Below are 18624 nucleotides of genomic sequence, written 5' to 3'. Positions count from 1 at the left end.
GCAAGACTTGAATGGCTTAAAATGGCTTATGGAGAACACTATTAAATAACACCTGAATTGCACCAAAAATTTGACCTTAATTTGACTCAGATTAGATCATCATTCAACCTATTACCTATATTTATAACTAGAAATAATTTATGGTTAATTGTTTACTTTAATAAATATTAAATAGGTATTAGCAGTTTTTTTTAAAACTAAATCTAATATAAAGTTAATCTGTCAAATTATTGAATTTCTAAAAATTATTCAAATATTACTTTTTCTAATATTTTATTGTATCTAAATCATAATACAGGTAAGAATAATCTTATAACCTAGTCTCTTTCCAAACCTGAGCTTGAGTACTGGTTTGATTTTTTGTTAAATCGTAACTCAATTGCAGTTCACAATTTTATTCATGACGTATGGGAAGGGGGGCACAAACCTAATTACTTTTTTCACACTACTGTAGCACAAACCTTGGCACATTTTCAAGGGGTTCATGATTGTCAAAATTGAGTAATTGTGCTAATGAAGCTTTCTTTATAGGGTTATCTTTGTGTCTACTAACTAACAAAATATAGAAATGATAACTACTTGAACTACTTGTTCCCCCAACAATTTTTTTTTAAAAAAAAATAACTGAACCCTTTCCCCTACTCCACTTTGAGCGACGGTGACGCTCCATTCTTTTATCATTTTATTTTATCGTTCACTAAAGATGTTTGTATTAACAACTGTTAATACATTGATGACCAATACCATAATACAATCCGCTTAAATATATTTATCATAAAAAAGTTGAGGATTTGGATAGTCAAAGATGTTAATTAATATAGTTATTAACATGGCAGCGAAATCGCGCCGCGCAGTCTAGTCCATGAACAACTTTATGATATACACCGTATAAAATGTTCACAATTTCGTTTGTAAAAGCAGAAATACTGTCGAAGATAAGGATGTTGGTTAATATACATTTATAACAGTCTTCTGACGTTAACAACTGTATATTAATAGATATCCACGCAGAGTCCACAAGGCAGTTTTTGATATACAACGTATAAATGGTTCACAATATCGTTGTAAAAGCAAGTACTTTTGTATAGCGTATACCCAACCGAGTAATAGGAAGAGAATATATAGAATGTCCATATTTAATAGCATGGCAGCGAAGTTGCGCCGCAAAATATTAATATAGACATTACCAAAAAAAAAGTATCGTTTTAATGGCGGAATATTAATGGCAAGCTCATTTCTGATGCTACGTAATTCACAAAAACACCATTATTACGGTCTTCCCCAAATAAAATTTAATATTATTCGAATTAGAAATATCATAACATTACGTCAGATCATCATAAGTCCCCTGATAACAATCATATATAGTTGGTTAATTATAGTGGGATTACACTTCATTAATAGACATATATATTGTTAATTTAACGTATTAACTTGTAGTTTTTAGTTGGCCTCCCATACTATATTCGAAATTTGTAATTATAATTAAATAAAACAACCCTTATCACAAAATGGGTGGTACCAAATTTAATAACGAAAATTTTATTCGTATAATGTCTAATTCATAAAAACACATTTGTCTTTATTTAATATGTAAACATGTAATATAAATATAAAAGAGGGAAACAAAGATAAAAATGATAACGCAAATGTCTCCACGGAGATCCTCCTAAAATTCCAAGAATCTTATTATTACTCTTGTACGAACTGCGAAGTACGGTAACATTTAACGGGAGAATATGATAATTGGTAAAATTGCAAATCAAATATATATAAAATAAAAACTTAACTGGATAACGTAAGGATTTATTTAATTGAAAATTTGGAAATTTGGAAGGATTTATAATTTGTTCTCTGACGAGCAAAAGATGACTATACCGGGAAATATCTAGCCAATTTCATTAATATTTCATATACGGCCCCAATCGAAACTTTGGCGTTACTTTTAAATTTTAATTATTAGCCGGTATCTAAAAACGCGAATAAAATTTTCCGTCCAATCAAAATTCATTGTAAAAATTGGTTTTTTTATTTAATTAGTTAAAAGTACTTTAATAAGAGCGTTAACAGGAGCTTGTGAATAGGTTAATGTATTTTCTACTTTAACTTGTTTACCACTCTCGTTTTTATAACATTTTTTATATCTTAATTTATCTTTTTTAATTAAAATTATTTCAATTTCTTTACATCCTGTATTAAAAATATGATCAAATATATTAAGATCAACATTCATAAATGTATTGAGATGTCTTTTCATTGCTTCATTCTTAATTATTATTATATCTTCAAGTTCAAATTGAACCATCTTTCTTTCTTCATCATAAGATTTTAATTTTATATCAATATTAAAACATCCTATGAAAGAATAATTTTCTTTATAATGATCTTGTAACGTAACCTTAAAAAGAAGGGAAGAAAAATGAATCAATACATAATTATATATAATAATATATATATAATATATATATAATATATAAATAATACTTTGGCTTACACTACTTTTCCATCCATCTCGAAGTTTTCCTTCTTTAAATGCGTCAACAATAGCCGCAGGTGATAACGACCTCCATAATTTGCAAACACGTTGAACGCGAAAAACATCTCGTATTCTAATAATTATATTATTTTAAGTTTGTTAATGTTGTTTTTAATAGTTGAGAATCAAATAAAGAATAACTAACCCTCCCATTTCAATTAACTTTAGAAATACATTTAATAATGTTTCGTTAGGTAATAGTAATAAGGACATGATCAAAAATAAAAACCAATAAAAATATAAATAAATATGTATATAATAAATACTTTAAAATAAATAAATAATTGTATAATATAATATATAATACATTTATAATTTTAATATTTTGGAAAAATAAAAATTGTTTCAGAAGGTCAAAAAAATATTTTTTTTATAACTTTTTTTTTCATGAGCAATCATTACATCACTTTAATATATATACATATACCCATATTCAAATTATTTTTTGAGGATTTTTATTACCAATTATAGAACTCCTTTTTATTCAAAAATATATGACTTCTTATATAATTATAAGATATGGTCTTTTATTATATAAATATAAGTAATACGAAACGAAAAGAACAATATTTTGACGACAAAACTTTGTCCAATCCAATCTCAATCCTTATCCTAATTTATAAATTATGACATAATTATTACACATTCATGGACATCTGGCGCAGTAAAATATTTATTAAAAATCTACGACCCAAAAGATATTTTTTTTTTTTTTATATAACGCCATAACTAGTATTTAATTAACATTCAAGCTAAACCCAGTTCAAAAAAAACAATTATAAATGAGTCACGTAAGAAGTGAGCAGATCGTAAGATGATCATCGATTTTATCGATTTTATCGAGAAAAAAAACTGAGATATCATTATAATAAATCTCACATTAGTTGTTATTAATTTATTTTTCAATAAATAAATTTATTTTTTTTAATAAAAAATTGATTAAACAATGTCTTAAAAAAAGAAAAAAAAACAATAAATACAAAAGGTAAATACACAGTAAAAAAGAGAAATGCGTATTTAGGGGGAATAAATTATATACACAAAAAGTTAATTAACAAAACAAAATTCGATAAAATAAATAAATAATGTATAATGAGAATACACGATTATAAAATATTCTAATTTCTATTTATGCATTAAAATCACACTAGTTAGTTTCAGCTGGAGGGGTGTCAGTTGGAGAAGTAGGAGAACCATCAGGAGGTGTTCCGCTATCAGGAGGTGTACCACCATCATTTCCAGGAGCTTTACCGCCATCATCACCAGGACCTTTACCTTCAGGACCAGGAGCTTTACCATCGTCAGGAGGAGCTTTTCCATCAGGACCTTTAGGACCATTACCGCCATCATCAGTAGGACCATCACCGCCTTTAGGACCATTACCGCCATCATCAGTAGGACCATCACCGCCTTTAGGACCATTACCGCCATCATCAGTAGGACCTTTACCGCCTTTAGGACCATTACCGCCATCATCAGTAGGACCATCACCGCCTTTAGGACCATTACCGCCATCATCAGTAGGACCATCACCGCCTTTAGGACCATTACCGCCATCATCAGTAGGACCTTTACCGCCTTTAGGACCATTACCGCCATCATCAGTAGGACCATCACCGCCTTTAGGACCATTACCGCCATCATCAGTAGGACCATCACCGCCTTTAGGACCATTACCGCCATCATCAGTAGGACCATCACCGCCTTTAGGACCATTACCGCCGTCATCAGTAGGACCATCACCGCCTTTAGGACCATTACCGCCATCATCAGTAGGACCATCACCGCCTTTAGGACCTTTGCCGCCTTTAGGACCTTTGCCGCCTTTAGGACCTTTACCGCCTTTACCTTCAGGGCCTTCACCAGGACCTTCAGGAGGAGCACCACCTTTAGGAGCATCAGGACCTCCAGTGGATTCAGGTTCTCCCGTGTTTACAGTATCAGTCGGTGGACCGCCAGCTGGATTTTGTGGATTAGCTAATTCTATTTTACCCACAATAAAATTTTAATATTTTGATATAAAGCGAGGTGTATTTCTCAATAAATTACTTACGTTTCACAGTTTCTATAGCTTCTTTTGCATTCTGTGGTACTGGCGGTACTGGTGGTGGTCCTGGAGATGGTGATGGCGTTGGACCATCTTGTTGTGGGTATGGCATGCTAATGGCTGCCAATAATACCAAGACGCTAATAATTAAAATAGTTACTATAGAATGCCTCATTTTTTTTTATTTTTTTTTTAGAAAAAATTTTTTTTAATCTTTTCAGCATGGGGGATGTTGAAGATTTATATACACTTTTGATGAATATGAAAAATAGAGTAATGATAAACGAATTAAAATAAAATGACATATTTATCAAAGCCCATTTTAACTTCGCCTCTTCATGAAATGAACATTGCCCCATTAAATATTAAAAAGCCATGAAATTAGATATCAAAGACTCTCGAGTTTTTCATTTCCTAAGCCACAGTTTTGTGAAATGAGTGAACGAAATTAAAACTGTTTTATTATATTTTCGAATTTCGATGATCGATTTTTTTTTTTTAACTTTAACTTTTCCAATTGATATAAGATGAGGCTTTTGATTTTTATTTTTCATAGCCTCACCCCTGATCCTCGCATAAATAAGTTCCAAGACCGATTAGATCATTTACTGTGGCTATGAATTCTATGAAAATTTTATAATCTTGACTATATTTGGTTTGGTGTAATCATAAAGGTGGCCAAGTAATCATGAAAATGGCTTTGTTGTTATTTATTTATTAATAACGTAAAAGCATTAAGGCTTTATCAGTGTTATTTGGTAATTTTTAATTTTAAATAAAAAAACATTGATCTCATTGTTAGGCATCAAGAAGTTGTATGATGTACTTGATCAGGGCTTTTTATTTTTGCTCTGATATTGATTAATTATATATTATTTTTTATTATGTCTGATGTGATAAATTATAATTATTATTATTTGTTAAATGTAATATTCTTTCATTATTATTATAAAAAAATAAATTTCTGTACATTGAAAAAAAAGATGAATATTTATAAAATAATTATCTACAAATGAAAAAAAAATTTTGAAAAAAATTTTGAAAAAGAGTGTCCTTTTTTTTTTTAAAAAAAAAAATAATTACTAAATAAATCAATAAACATTAAAACGTAAGTTCCGAAGCTATATAATCTTCTGGTTCTTTTGCAGGGCATTTCGAATATGAACATTTTTGGAATGAGCTGCTCTTTCGAATAATCAAATCTCTTGTTCCTACTAATAAATATTCTTGAATTTTATCCCATAATGCGCTATTAAGTCCATCATTAACAATTTTTCTCGCCAATCGTATCCAACTCGGTATTGTTAAATCTTTCAAATAATAATCATCCCATGTTGTGTATTCGATTGTGAATTCTGGTGTAACGTTTGGAAACAAATTTGCATGGGTTAGATTTATAAAATATTGAGTGTAACCTAAAGGCGTTAAAAAAGTGTTTTTGAGTGAAGGAGCATCCAAATCAGAAACTTCATTTTTTATCTCAGTCGTGTTATATTTAAATATTCTCAAAGCGGGAAAGAATGTAGGAATTATGGATGGGTTAATATGTACAACAGCATAATTTTTCACATTATCTTCAGTAAGAGGAGGTAATGCACGATAATGTGTGAGAAGTTGTTTCATATATTTTTTAAGATCTTTAACCTTTGTCTCAATCTTCCCATCTTCTTCTTGTCCTTCTTGATGAATGCGTGTATCTTCAACGGTTTCATCATCATTTTCTGCATTTTCTGTTTCATCATATAAATCATCATCATCTATTGATAGTACCTCCTCATCATCCTTAGGATTATCTTTTTTTACCCCACTAGAACTAATAAAAAAGAAATGATCCATATTTGAATGACCATAATAATGACCTAATATAATGTCTTGATATTTTAATGACAATTGACCGTATTTCTTAAAACATGATATCGTGTATTGTTTAGCCCTTGGTGCAACATGGCCCGTTAAGTAAACTTTCATTCCATTCTTGCGAGCTTCTTTCAAAACATTATTCAACCATTTCATTTCAATTGTACCCGGTTGACCTTCTTCAATACATCCATTAACTGCGGTATTAGAATCATAAAAATATAAAGTGTTTAATGAGACAACGATAAGTTTCCCTGGAATAACTTCTGTGTAATAATATCCTCCATTAAGAAAAGTTTCATGTTGTCCTTTAGGAATAAAAGGAGACCAGATTTCATGAAGTATTGAAAGGAGTTCATTTGGTCCTGCACTAATAATATTATTAGGAAAAATATCGTTGTTTCCTATTGATGGTACAATAGGAATGAAATGTGGTGCATGCTTTTTCTTGTTTGAGAAAGTTTTTAAAAATTTTTCAGTTATAAATCTGTTCAATCGGAACATTTCAATAGGTGAACGTGGTATTTTTTCATCATTATCGTGCCTGTTAAAAAAAAAAAGTAAAGAAAAAAAACCGGTTATTTAATTGTGGCTTGGGCACGTGCATCAATGCGCACACAAAGAGATTACGTCACGAACGAAAAGAAATAAGAAATTTTACCTAGAGTTATCACCAGTCCATATAATAAAATCGAGCTTATTTTTCCAATTTTTTTCCAACCATTCAAAAGTAGCGTTTATAAGACCAACCGGAGAATCACAAACAGTCGCTGGAGCACCCCAAGGACCAGATATTCCTTTCAACATATGTTCGGGTTTCTTGGCTATTTGAAGATGTTTATGATGACATCTTGATAATGCAGTAACATTATTAACATAGTGAGGATCCGGGTGAAAATCTGTTATATGAAGAAAGTTTCCATGAAGTTCAGGTTCATTTTTTAATTTTGAAGAATTTTTAAAAGAAATGGGTCCAAATAATATGAAAAGGAAGAAAAATAAAATGGAAAAATATAATATTTTAATAGAGACTAACATTTTTTTTTTATGTTAAAAAAAAAAAGAAAAAAATGTGTGTACAAGTGTGTTCGATAAATAAAAAGAAAAAAAAATAATGAAATGAAAAAAAAATTGCAATTTAGGGGATTTTAAGAGATAGTTTTTAAAGATTTTTTTTTTTTGAATTCTGTCACGCGATAGAGTGATTTACGAGAATGTACTTTTTTGACGTAATTCATAATAATACCCGAATTATTAATAATTACTTTGCGATAAGCCGAAAAGCGGGGTTTTTTTTATTATAATTACTGCAAATAGCTCTTATAAAGGGATACACATTTTATAATTTTCGAATCTGATTGGTTGATGTTTAAAGATATCATAATCGGAATTCAAATGAAAGTAAACAAATAAAAGCAATACTATTAGGAGGTTCATATATATTCATATATTGTATGACGAAAAGAATTTAATAAGGTAAATTTGGGGGTAAATATATATTGTATATATATACGTATATATGAAAAAAGGATTATTAAAAAGGATGAAAAAAAGTTTGCATGATGACATAATTACACAAACAATAAAACAATAAAAACAATAAAACATCTAGGTAGTGTAAACTATTCTTATCGGGTTTTCCAATTTAGGAACCAATGATCTTCATTAGAACGACCTCGTTGTTTTCTGATAAGGTCACGATAAAGTAGAGATATGATTCTATTCTAGGCGTTTTAGGATACGTAACATTTTAGACGATAATTATAAGCCAACCGATTAATAACATTCTAAATGCAATCGCTTATTCGTCTTTCTTGGCGAAAAAAAAAAGATTCTTTTATCTGAGATAAAAAGGATAACATCATTTTAATTTACGCCATATTAAATGATCGTTGAAAGATACACATCATGATGCATTTAAAGAAGTAAATCTTTAATCTCCTAATCTTCGTTAATCTTCTAAATTCCAATAAACCGTGTTTGATGTGCCTTCATGTGAGAGGAAAAAAAAAAAGATTTTTTTCTTCTTTTCTTTAGATAATCATTGATAATTCGTAAAGAAAAAAAAATTTTTTTTTTATCTCAATCGTGAACAAATAAGGATTTGAATAGTTCTTCGTGCAGAAAATACCAAGTTCTATTACGTAGGAATATTTTATTGGGAAATTTATCGCACGTTCCACGTTACTGTAAGCACATAATTTTTACGTAAATGTTAATGATAAATGCTATTATAATAATGGAATATATATTTCCCCTTTAAAAGATGCTTAAAAGAATGATTTCCCATATAAGTTCCGAAATTGGGAAAATTTAGTTCAAATTTACGCAACGATCACAAGGAAGAAGTTGATCGGAAACGATCGGAAAAAATTATTGTCCAAATTTTTAATTATAACAAGTTTTGTAAAGTTTTAAAATTAAATGATGAAATTATTTTTAATTAAACCCCAAAATTGGTACCATCAATCAACTTTTTTAAGGGATAAATTATTAATGATTATTACAAAAAGTATTATTAATTTCTAAAAAAGTAATTTATTAATATTATTATTAAGGGTAAATGATAACTGGTAATAGAATGTTAGTGCGATGATCATGTCGATCATTGGACCTTATTTAAACTCTAAAAAGTATAACTAAAAAATATTAATGCAATAATGAATATATATAAAATGTTAAAACTAGAAGTTAATGATGTAACTTTTACTTGATTTGAACTTTTTACTAGTAATAAGTTTGGATCAGGAGTGATAAGTTGATTATCCAAACCTGTGAAAGATTGAATAAGTTCGCTTAAAATATTATATTGAAAATCTAAACTAACAATGTTTTCACAATTAAAATATGATTGAGGTTCGGGTTTTAATAAAAATTGTTTTACTAATACTTGCGGATATTGTTTTACTATTTTATTTTCATCATCTTGTAAAGATATTGTGACAAATGTAACATTAACTTTTATTGGTGTATTAAAATTTATTAAATTTTTTATCATTTCTCCATCTTTTACTTTATTACATGAGATTCGATCTTGAAAATCTTGAAAATTACAATTATAATCAAACTGAAATATATTATTTGATATATCATCCAATGAATGTTCCCTTTCCTTTTTTTTTCCTTGTGAATAGCATACTGACGAATCTTTCTCCCATGGTTTAAATGGATTTGAATAATCCCAACATTTTGCATTTATATGAGTTAAAGAATTTACTTGAATTATAGATTCAATGCTAATATAAAACAATATTGGAAGAATAAATGAAAATAAAACCGATGATTTTTTCATTCTTTGTCCCCTCGTAGCTATTTAATTTTTATTATACTATAATTATTATGTATTAATTATGTAAAAAAAAGAAGCTTATCGAAAAAAAATTCTGTAATTTTTAATTCTTGTTAAAGAGCGGCATTTATAATCCATGCAAGCCTATTTATTTTATTCTTTCAATTACCGTTATCACATACTTACGTTTGTTGATCTAATTTAAATCCTCTGATTTACTTATGATATTATTTTTTAAAATGAATCTATTCTATTTTTTTGATCATCACTTCTTCAAATTTGTGATAATTTAAAAAGAAATATTTATTGAATGTAACACAAGTTCTTTTCCATCCCGTAAATCTAGAAATTCCTGACGATTTCTTTAAATTAAAAAACGTGTTGCGTCTTTAATTGTGTTACTAGTCTCCGTACTAATCCATCAGGTATTATTTTAAAAGACAAGTGTTAAACTTTTTTTCGACAACATAACCTTTTTTTCCAGTCACGTGATTGTCAAAATCGAAGTATTTTTACATCATCTTTTATTTAAATAATGAATATACACAATTCAAAACGTATATTAAGTAGGTGTTTACGGTTTTTATGGTAGGGTGTTGTCTGGGCGAATCATTTCTCTTTTGAGGTCAAATTCCGGAACTTGGCCGAAACTTCCATAATCTCCTGAAACCTTAAACAATAAATTACTCAATATCCGAAACTTCCCCATAAAAAAAAAACAATAAATGTGTTAAAATGATTTATTATCATAAAATTTATATAGCCTCAATAATTTCATTCAAATTTCATAATATATTACTCAATTTAAATGTATTATTATTCTATATTACGTCGCACGTTGTGAATATGTCAATCAAGGTTACGGAGATTTTGGAGGTTACAAAATTTCGGTTTCACACTTGTTGACGAAACTAGTTTCGGGATCTCGCACCTGAAACGTTGGACCTGACCCCAGTTTCCCCAGTTTCATATTTAATAAATTAAAATAGAAAAAGGTATAATAAGAAATATACATCATATTTAAAATTTTTCATATGAAGGATAACTATCTTATTGTAATTATTTATTTTATTTACACAATATGAAATTTGACCAGGCTAGGGGGACGGAAAAGATTTCAAAGCCCCGCAAAGCGAATAGGACCGACAAATAATTAGTTAATTATACATTAGCTCGGCCGGGATCAAAATAATAAAATGTGGCCGGAATCACACAGCCACGGGGATAATTTAATTATTGTACTTTACGCAATATTTGTTGTACCAATTATTTGACTCTTCAATTCATCCGTTTTTATTTTATTTTTTTTTTAAAAAAAAAAAATTTTGCTTATAGTGGAATGGTGATTATTTGAATAATCGAACAAATACAAAGTAAAGAGGAACAAGAACGATTAACTTATAAATTTATCAAAAAAGAAAATCTTGAAATTCATTTTCACAATATCTAAGTTACCATATATTTTACTAATAAATTCGAACTTTTTAACGTTATTCAATTCCGCTTTATTAATAAAAAAGGGAAGTCGCTTTCGCAACTAATACATTATACAATTTATACATGGTATATAAAACCCGCCCGTGCTGTGCGGGTAATGGCTGTGCCAGCCACATATTAAAGCGGTCAGAGGTAGTGATCACGTGAAGTGCACGCATCATACGAATTACAAACGTTCTATCGACTCCTTGAGGCAAATTGTAATTGCGGTAATTAAATTACTTCCACAAAGTTATTATTTACTAAAAAATTATTATCAATAGTTAATTAGATATTGTGTTAAATGGATTCTAAGATTATCCCTCTGATATAATGTAAAGAATTGTAATATGAAATAATTTTTATTTGAACACTCATTAATCAAGAAGAAAACACAACAAACTCACGTCTTTTTTTTTTGTAAATTTGATTGCTGGCAATAGAAATATATTCATTTTTTATAATCGCATTGATAATTTAATTGGTAATTATTACAAAAATTTTTCGCACCTAATACTAATAATTTGATGATTGATGAAACGACGAAGAATTGGTACAATGTATAAAGCGCAGGTTGGGAAATATGGAGACTATGCTTGCTGATAGCAATGAAGCCGTGCGTTGCGAGTATATTTCAACCGTCAAAAGAATAGCTGATAAAGAGCTTACCTTTGTTGATTACGCAATCAAGGCTCTCGAGGAACTTATTTGTATGACGGAAGGGAAGTTGCATCAAGTGACCATGGGCTTTGCTCAGAATTTGGTGCAATGCGAGAACGCTCTACAGGTTAATAAAAAAAAAGAATAGGAAACGTAAATCAGGCGAAGCGTTCGGGGAAGACTTCGACTATATCTACGGCATTGTTACAACAGCCGCAGAGAGTAGTATTTATTCTTTTCGCCTCGGGTGGGATATCAAGCATGAGCAAGGACCCCCTTAATATTCGATTTTCCGAATCTGCTTTGAAGGAAGGATCAGAGGAAGAGAAAGATTTGCGTAAAACGTGAAGCGGATTGAGGTTATCGTTGGGTTGATGAAGGATAGGGTGGAGTGTGTAGATGAAGAACCAGAAAGGAAGAAGGCTAGGGTAGAGGGTTATCGATCGAAAAAATAATCGTGTACATTAGCGTAGATGTCATGTATTCTGGGCTAGTATTATTTTTGCATGTATGAATAAAAATTTTTCTGGCAAATTTTAACTCGTGTATGAATAAATAAAAATTTGATCAGGTCATGCAATTTAATATAATAAATTTATTTCGCTTACACATTTTTTGATTTATATTTTTTTTTTCTATTATACATTGTTTTACATTATCTCGCAGTAGGATATTTTGGATAAGAAGTTCTAGAATATTACATTAAATTTTATGTAAGAATTGCCTTTAAAATAACGTTCTAACAATTTCTCGTCAATATACATAATGACATCATTATTTTCAGTAAAGCAACCACCTCTATTTGATCGGCTTGACTGATTTGAAGTACGTTCTTGAGCTACACCAGGTAAAATGAAATGAATTCGCAATGAACCTTGACAGGTAAAATCTTGGCGCACATCATCAAGTCTTTCCTTTAGGTTTTTACAAGTTACTTCGCCATTCTTCTTGTGATACAGAAGACTCCAATCTGTTGAATTTTTGTCATCATCAACACCTTTACCTGACAATTTACTGGTGTACATTTTCGTACTGATGAGTAAGGTCCAGTAAGTATCTATATTTAGCTTACTAATATAAATACCATCTGGACGTACTAAATGTCCAGGTACAAGCATATATTTTGAAAATATTGATTCGTATAAAAGACTCTTAATAACATCCACATCATCTTTCAATTTAACATCAAGTTGAGAAAACATTTGTACATTTCCATATGATTCAATATCGATTATTGCTTTTTTAGTCCAATTTGGCAGATATAGTTGATCGTAACCATAAATTTCATTAACAAACTCAAAAACCGTTTTATTATTGAAATCCATTAATCTTCCTATGACCAAATGATGCCTTTAGATGTATTTGAGCTGTCGTTATAATAAGCAGATTTCCATAATTCATATAAGAGTTTCTCAATCAGCGGTTCAGTGGTTTGTTGTACCGGGAAAAAAGGACAGCTTTAACAACTTCTATCGCTAAAGGTTCTTTGACTTGCCAAAATATTTTATCTTTGTCTGATTTCAATGAAGCAATACCACAGTCGACTAATTTTGCCGAATAATCATCTATTTCACTTTCAGATACGTATCCATCAAAGAACCTTGAAATATTGTTTTACTATAGTGAGTTATCAGTTTATGGATAAACAATAAATATGATAAGAACATACCAGCAGTTAATAAAGAGTATCATCAAGATTTTTCGTAATTCTACATTTCCCAAATCTTCCTTTTCATATGCTTCCTTTACTATCGCTTCAAGATGGCGTGTCATATCATTTTTGATAGACTGCACTGTCTTATTTACAGCGTCTTCAAGCACAATTTGTTTGTCTTCTCGTGACACTATTTCTGCATTTATTATTTCCCTTACAAGGCGAGCCACCAGACGAGGACGACCAACAAGATATTTACTATTTTCGATCTTTTTAATGTCACAGTCTGGTAAATCAAGATAACGCTCTAAGTAGTCTACAACATCTTTGCTTTCTGTTGTTTTGAAGTCAGTAAAATATTCTGAAGTAATTTCTCTACCAATACCACCTTGGATCTCACCGTCCCGTTTAAGGGAAATGAGGTGCCAGCTACTATTATTGAAATATTAAACAAATTAAGAATCGCAACAATTGGTGTTAATAAACCGCGTGGTTTTCCATTACTATTACGAAAATCGCCATAAAAAAGTTTTTTGTTGGCGACATTGGCTTCATCAATGGCGAAAATAAGTGATTTTTGGCCAACTAATTTATTCTGTTATGTTACAAATAATTTAAAAATGTTATTACAAAAGTAAATGTACATTAGTTTAATTAATATATTATTTAATACCTTCAAGTAATCCAAAGCGGATTCAATAATTGATACCAGGTCGACATTCTCATATTCAAGCCTCAATTCATCTTTAATTGTTAAGATACTTTCTTGTCCACCATTGATTTTTGCGACAAGGTAATCACGTGGTTAATATTCGGGAACTTCTCTTTGAGAAGAATAAGGTAGAAAATCCGTGCAGCAATTTCTAAACAGATGAGATGCTTTGATTCTTCTCTAGCACGTTCATAATTATGGTTTGAGAAGGCTGATCTTATTGAATCAACAAGTCTTTTAAAATTACGATCCTTTGTTGGTTCTAATTGAATTAAACTGCCATAATCTGCCGTCCTACACTCCATATACACTAGTAGATACCATCATTATTCATAGCAATGTCGAAAATTGTTCTAGTTTTGCCAGCTCCGGAAATGGCATAAAGTAAATAGAAACCTTCGCGTGCATTTCTCAATTTTCCGAGAAGATACTTGCCGCTGTCAGTAGTACACTCATTATCTAGACGCATATCTATAAAGTCTTTACCACTAATTGGTATTTTACTTTTGTAGAAACGTCCAGCGACATATTGCTCTGAATCAGGATAAAGTTCCGGGGTTCTTTAATAAGGATATTCTCTTTAAGTTTTTCGAATACATCCTGAAACGGAACAATTTTTAGTCGCTTTGGTCCTGTGTCAACGGGTTCTATAATTAGAAAAAGGTGAATGACATCAACCGTTAGTAATAGTGATTTTGAGCTCATCATTGTGTCAAAAACATACCTGAATCTGCGTGTCGTTTTTGTCCAACAGCTGAAAACAATTTAAAAAAAGAGATCAGACCAAACCCGATGTTTTGTTACTACAAATTTCTCGTTCGGGAGGTAAAACGTTGGGAGACACTTACGAGTGGAGATGGGAACTATGAAGATATGAATACCCCGTGCATCGATTTCCTTAGCCTTAAAATAAACTTCAAGCGGGAATCGAGGGATCATCACTTCGCCTCCGAGTTTTTCTCTGATATCGCTTTCAGTAAATTTTTTCTTCTTCATCAACCTTCTTGCTGTCAACTTTCCAAAGATCCATTTCTTCATTATTTCGAACTATATCTTTTATGGTTTCCCTACGAAAGAGCATCTCTTTAAAATGTGAAACATTAAATCTAGAAAATTCGATTTCAACATTTCTATCGTCGTAATATTTTTCGCAAATGTTTTCAGTGAAACTTCTTACGGAAGCTTGTCCTAGAATCAAACAATTAAGTGACAACATCATTTTGTTCCTGCGAAGCGATTAGTCTTTAGAAAAGTTTCAAGAAAATTAAGAAAATTAGAGAAAGTTTGAGAGAAGTCTAAGGTATATATACACTTTATATACCTTTCTGAATACATCGTGACTATAGATTGATAGACTCTTGCATAAACTTTTGGTGGCTTGTAGTGACGTAATACAGTAAATAATATAGATACATTATAAGCATAGTAAAAAAAGTTATCAGTACATGAAAAAAAAAATGATTAATTAGATTTTCGAATTCTCAGGGTATTTATTAAAAAAAGGTAATTAATGTTACGTAATTTTTAGGTCGCACGAGTGGCTGTACGCCCATTTGTATGTAGCCAGTGTTAGATCACGTGATGTACACGACCCCGTATTGACTAATTGAAAATAAATTAATAAAGCGCAGTAACGCTCTATGATGTAAAGATTTTCCCTTTTTTGTTTACTCGTAGTTTGAAAGAAGTGTTGACGAGAAAATTATTGAAGTACGGACAAGGAAGCGATTCAGAGCTTGCGAAGGCTAATATCTATTTTTTTGCTCAGGACCTTATTAGGCAGGGAACATAAACTTTCTACTTCACATATATTTTTCTTAGTTTTTCAATTTTTTTTAAAAAAGTACTAAGTGAAGATGAGTTTTACTAAGGTAAATGCTGTTAATTTATTTCTGAAATCTGCATGTTCTATGCACACATAACTGACGACCATTTTATTATATCCAGAATATCGATTTTGGGGACAAATGAAATCGGATTAGAGTTAATGTTGGGATGTGATATAAATAGCTAATATGAACAAAACATCAGCAGGCATTAATATAGAAACTCTATTTCACTTTGTAAATAAGATTGTATTACCGAAACTTGTAATTTATTTTCTATATCAATAAAACAATAATTCCGATGAGGATATTACCTCGTTTTTTATCTATGCTAACGAACTTTTGAATTATACCACCTTGTATAAAAAATATTATCAAACAAGCAATCCACTGATTCACTAAGAGAATTAAATGTCAAGCTCTTAGCTGAAATTGCCAAACTTAGGAAGGAGAATGCTGAACTTAGAGAGAAGTTACTACTAAAGTTTGCCAGAAGCGATGAGCTGGAGAAAACTATAGCGGATTATTCAGTTAAGATTAGCAAACTTAATGCCGTAATCGTGGAGCTTGAGAAAACTAATGCAGTTACCGCTAAACTCGAGAATGTTGATCTTAAAGCTGAGATAGCAAAATTAAGCCAGAGATGTTGGCAGAGGTAACAGTTATTTCTAAGGAAATGATTTCGGGAAATGGGCATGATAAAAATACTATAGATTCGAACACTAACATAATGAATTCAAATACTAGTGAGGCAATATTCAAGTGCCCGATTCTGTCTGCACCACTTTTTTGAGTGCCAGGTTCGTGGCGCGGCAATTTTCAAAAAAAGGGCATTAAGGATTTTTTTTTCTTTGGCATAAAAGCTTTTAAACTTACAATGTAGTTATAATTTCACCTGCTCTACTTAGGATTCGGAAAAAGGTTTTGAATGTCGATTTTGACTTTGCATATAAATGATTGATTTTGATCATTTCCAAAATAGATTTAGCGAAAGAAAAAATTTTTGTCAAATAAGTCGATAACGATATTTAAAACTGCCTTTGTCACTCTAAGTAAACTTGCAGAGCAGCAAAAATTATACCTAGCTAGTAACTTTTAACAACAATTTATTTAGAAAAAAAAATTTCTTTTTATGATTTTTGTTGCGCCACAATCTAGTAAGCTGGGGTACAACCCTGGCATACAAAAAATAAATGCTTGCATACCGTTTACAAGGTGAAGCAGTCGTATTTTAGTGGATTTACATTAGTAAATAGTGGCTTTACATTAAAGTAGATAGTCCGGTTAATTTATTTATACTCTTTGTTATATATTGATAGAATATTATCACTATTGTAAAGAGTTAACCATTCGGATAAAATTATTATATCGAATTCACATCGTAAAGTAAGGTAATTTATATTTACCTTCGAATATTTAATACATTCGAAGTAAAATAGATTCTTGTCGAAATAATACCAAAGATAAAGTTTTATACTATTCTGATTCAATATTATCTAAATCATTTTAAACATCTTTTTTATTCAACTTCAGTTTCAAATTAATAATTGTGCTATCTTCAACTGGATCTTATTTTAAAAAAAGAAAAAGAAAAAGAAAAAATAGAGTTCTTTTGCCAATAAAAATGTACTGCATATATTATGCATATGCGTGACAAATAGAAGTCATCAATATCTCTCTAATGTACATGATCAAATCGAGATTTAATCTGTTGTGTATTTTTGAGGGTTTTTAAAATTTTTTTAAAATTGTCTGTAATACATGATTTACAAAACTTTAATTTTATAACTTTTTTTTTTTGATTGCACTCTATTTTGTTAAAGATAAAATATATTTTACTATGTTACACATTTATTCTTTCACGCGCAACTTACTTTTTTCTTTTTTCTCTTTTATTCTTTATATAATTTATTATTTAAATTAATCATAAAAAAAAAATACCTTATACGGATATGGAATTTACATTTTTTTACATTAGTCATATTATGCATTGAATATTTCATTACATCAATCTTGATATATTGATATACAGTACTTGAATAATATAATCCAATGTTGATCTCTCAGTCTGATTTTGGATTATCGAAAGCGCAAGCATCGCTATCAAATAATGGATATTAATATCAAACACATATTTGAGTAAAATAGCAACGAAAACAATTTCTAACAATTGGATTGGTTTTAATAAGTAATTTATTGGTGTTTCGACTGTTTCGTCTTTTTCAATTTAGAAAAAAAAAAAATGATTAAGGTTAAGCGTATTTTTATTGGTTTAAATTTAATAATATATATATTATTGAATATTATTGGTTGAAAAAATCTTATCTGGGGTAAGGACTGATATAATGTAGGAAGCCCTTGCACATTTTAATATTTTCTGAATATTGACAAGTGTTAAATTTTTTTACATAGATGAAGGGAACGAATTTTTAAATTTATCATTCGAAGCGATGACTCTGATTATAAAAACGTCCGATTACAAAAAGAAATTTTTTTTAAAGCATCGTACCTTAATTAAACCGTCACGTTCACAAGTTTTATGGATCGTTACAATGTTTTTCGCTACA

The 18624-nt window shown here is 29.9% G+C and overlaps 5 protein-coding genes across 5 annotated transcripts; all 5 read right to left on the bottom strand.

Annotated features, from left to right (window-relative positions):
• Positions 1-612: 612 nt before the first annotated feature.
• Positions 613-2864, bottom strand: OCT59_027598 (uncharacterized protein). Its single transcript, XM_025311112.2, has 3 exons — positions 2682-2864; positions 2495-2609; positions 613-2398 (listed from the first exon to the last, which is right to left on the bottom strand). Exons 1-3 carry the CDS (start codon positions 2747-2749, stop codon positions 2033-2035), a joined length of 549 nt encoding a protein of 182 aa, XP_025174894.1. The 5' UTR covers positions 2750-2864; the 3' UTR covers positions 613-2032.
• Positions 2865-3420: 556 nt separating this feature from the next.
• OCT59_027597 (uncharacterized protein) lies at positions 3421-4797 on the bottom strand. The gene is made up of 2 exons (XM_025326688.2): positions 4590-4797; positions 3421-4519 (listed from the first exon to the last, which is right to left on the bottom strand). The coding sequence occupies exons 1-2, from the start codon at positions 4756-4758 to the stop codon at positions 3684-3686; spliced, it is 1005 nt and encodes a 334-aa protein (XP_025174893.2). The 5' UTR covers positions 4759-4797; the 3' UTR covers positions 3421-3683.
• Positions 4798-5407: 610 nt separating this feature from the next.
• OCT59_027596 (uncharacterized protein) lies at positions 5408-7492 on the bottom strand. Its single transcript, XM_025326687.2, has 2 exons — positions 7102-7492; positions 5408-6984 (listed from the first exon to the last, which is right to left on the bottom strand). Exons 1-2 carry the CDS (start codon positions 7476-7478, stop codon positions 5685-5687), a joined length of 1677 nt encoding a protein of 558 aa, XP_025174892.1. The 5' UTR covers positions 7479-7492; the 3' UTR covers positions 5408-5684.
• A 1574-nt stretch (positions 7493-9066) lies between these two features.
• On the bottom strand, positions 9067-9732 carry OCT59_027595 (uncharacterized protein; the record flags this gene model as incomplete). The annotated part of the gene is made up of 1 exon (XM_025326686.1): positions 9067-9732. The coding sequence occupies one exon, from the start codon at positions 9730-9732 to the stop codon at positions 9067-9069; it is 666 nt and encodes a 221-aa protein (XP_025174891.1).
• A 2733-nt stretch (positions 9733-12465) lies between these two features.
• Positions 12466-15269, bottom strand: OCT59_027594 (uncharacterized protein; the record flags this gene model as incomplete). The annotated part of the gene is made up of 9 exons (XM_066137097.1): positions 12466-13215; positions 13307-13465; positions 13535-13788; positions 13920-14114; positions 14193-14263; positions 14553-14763; positions 14829-14878; positions 14956-14985; positions 15080-15269. 9 exons carry the CDS (start codon positions 15267-15269, stop codon positions 12555-12557), a joined length of 1821 nt encoding a protein of 606 aa, XP_065993518.1. The 3' UTR covers positions 12466-12554.
• Positions 15270-18624: the final 3355 nt, after the last annotated feature.

Source organism: Rhizophagus irregularis, chromosome 7 (genome assembly GCF_026210795.1).
Source record: "Rhizophagus irregularis chromosome 7, complete sequence".
In the NCBI taxonomy this organism is placed as follows: domain Eukaryota; kingdom Fungi; phylum Glomeromycota; class Glomeromycetes; order Glomerales; family Glomeraceae; genus Rhizophagus; species Rhizophagus irregularis.
The sequence above is the reverse complement of the archived record's forward strand: the minus strand, read 5'-3'. Positions and strand labels throughout refer to the sequence as shown.